The sequence below is a fragment of the Poecilia reticulata genome, unplaced genomic scaffold (genome assembly GCF_904066995.2).
Source record: "Poecilia reticulata unplaced genomic scaffold, P_reticulata-male-v2 Scaffold_121, whole genome shotgun sequence".
NCBI lineage: Eukaryota > Metazoa > Chordata > Actinopteri > Cyprinodontiformes > Poeciliidae > Poecilia > Poecilia reticulata.
Window position 1 is genome coordinate 9,340 of NW_027675219.1, and position 2,502 is coordinate 11,841.

Genomic DNA, 2,502 nt, shown 5'->3' on the forward strand with positions numbered 1-2,502 from the left:
CCATATTTTTTTTCTCATTCAATTTTAAAAATAAAGCAAAGCAAATAAATCTGCAAAGCCAAGGCTATAAAACAAAATGGACACAGGTTTCCCGAAGACCAAACCCCCATGCAGAATCTTCACTTCTCAAACTCGCCATTATTCTCAGAATGACCACGTCAAGATCATTCATCCCTTCATCAATAAATCTTTAATCATATATCTTTGTGGCGTGGTCCTTGCAAATGAAGTTGTCATTAAAATCATAAGTTTAAACTTTGCCATTGTTAACTTTTTGGGCCAACTGACCTAAGGAAATATTTCAAATTAAAAACCCAGATCAAGCCAAAATAACTCCTGATGACCTGCTGCCTGTAGATGATATTTAACAGATTCCCACAACCTCATTTCTTCTAATAGATTATAGTATGATTTTAGAAAAATTTGTCAGTTTTTAAAGTGAATATAAAACATCCCGTAGCAATCATACATATCCAAAAATCTGGGAAAATAATAATAATAAAAATACCAAAACCCATTTGAAAAGCTAATCACCTTTGTCATGTTTTTAAATATGGAAAACAATTAAAGCCACCCCATTCAGTTGTATTGCTTTCTATGCAACTGGCAGCTTTTACTTTATTTTATTTTTCCCACCTAAAACTAACTTAATACAAAAGACAGAAACTGGTGAAGGCAGCTCAAACTAAAAGTGCAACTCAGGTGGAAAAGAGTGAGTAAAGTAAAGTAAAACTCAGTAAACCTGTCTAAACATTCATTAACATTTCCAAACCAAAAATCAACATGTTCTGCCTTCATGATGTGACAGAAAAAAGTGAACCCGACACTAAAAACACATCTTCACAATCATTTTTAGAACAAATATCTTAGTACACTTGAAATAAGACCACACTAGCTCACAAGTACATTTTCTGCAATAAATAGGTGCATGTTTTAAGAAAATAATTCCTTAATATTGACAAAAAAAGTAGTAGTTCACTTACACTGAAAAGATTCAACTTAAAAAAAAAAGAGTTAATTTGTTACATGTAATCAAATTAAGTTAATACACGTAAATATTTTAAGTTATTTTATAGTTTGGAAAACTTAATGTGATTATATGTAACAAATTAACTACATTTTTGTTATAAGCTGGAGCTCAATTCTTTGTTTCAGTGCATACCAAGACGTTTTTCCTATGTTATCACTCAAATAATCTGCCAGAGGAATGTTAAGAAATTACTGAGCTAAAATAAGCCACTTTATCTTGATGAAAAGTTACTTATAACTTGTATTATTTTAAGTGTACTAATATATCTGCACCAAAAACTAGACCAAAAAACACTTTTTGCAGTGAAGTGTTTTTTTAGAGGAGTTTGGGCCTGGATGGGTTGGGTCTGACTGAGGAATAGGCCCCGATGTGCGTGACGAGGTTGGGTTCCACGCTGTGCGCTCTTTCTCCGAGAGTGGTCCTGGCCTTGCGGTAGAGAACCATATCCTTGGCGTTCCCTTTGTAGCAGATCGAGCCATCCAGGAAGTCCGCCACCCTTAGCGAGGCGTTGCCGGGGAAAAGCATGGCCGGAGTGCAGCACTCGGTTGCCGGGGAGACGGCGTAGAGCTGCGGGGAGATTCTCCGCATCTCCAAGAGGTAGTGCCTTCCTATCAGCTCGGCGGCCACCATAAAGTAGAGGGTGAAGAAGACGAGGTGGTTGGCCGATAGAGTGAAGGAGAGGGAGCAGGGGTTACAGTAAGGGATTGAGAGGAGGAGCGCGGTTGCCCCCACCAAACCGAGCCCCACCCACTCCAGAATGCGGTACGGCTCGGGGTTCCAGTAGCGCTGCAGCCTTTCAGGGTGATACAGCTTGATGTACAGCGTATGGAAGGCAAACCGGCGAGAAAGCAGATCCTTAACCACTGTGAAGAACTCCTCTCCAGGTAGAGCGTCGTTACACAACAAATGAGTCCTGAAGATGATCCTCCAGCTGGTTTTCCAGTTTAAATCTGCGTGTTCAAAACAAAACTGGGTTTTTCATCACATGCTGCCCAGATTTTTAGCCATATTTAGCTGTGTGGAAGCCATATATTGCCTAAATGAGTAGGGTCGCTACTCATTTAGGCAATATATGCCTTCTGAATGCCAGGGGTGAACTTTATGAATGCCACAAGTCTTCAATCTACTGTGACATTAGGGCCTGGGTTATAGAACAGGGAAAGTTACAACCCATATGTACCACACTGTTCTATTAGCTGCTAGTTTGTCTTGTCCATCGATTGTCAAATCGGATTACTCTGGAGAAAAGTCTCCAGAAACATTATGGCCCGAAATATTACCCTGCCTGTCTCTGCATCCCTTAGACTGGCTGTTGACTCGTCCTTTGACTTATAAACTCTGGTCAGAATGAGGACCTCCAAATATGCATGTAAATGCATTTGGTCCAGCTCCTTCCAGTTCTCTCCAAAAACTCACCTTCCTTTTAGATCTGTCATTTCAACAAGGATTTTCTGTATTACACAAAGCCTGAG

General features: G+C 39.6%; 1 protein-coding gene across 1 annotated transcript; it reads right to left on the bottom strand.

Annotated features, from left to right (window-relative positions):
- Positions 1–506: 506 nt before the first annotated feature.
- On the bottom strand, positions 507–2,008 carry LOC145550623 (GPI-N-acetylgalactosamine transferase PGAP4-like; the record flags this gene model as incomplete). The annotated part of the gene is made up of 1 exon (XM_081604471.1): positions 507–2,008. A coding segment is annotated over one exon (663 nt), but the record flags the coding sequence as incomplete, so codon positions are not given.
- Between the last annotated feature and the right edge of the window lie 494 nt (positions 2,009–2,502).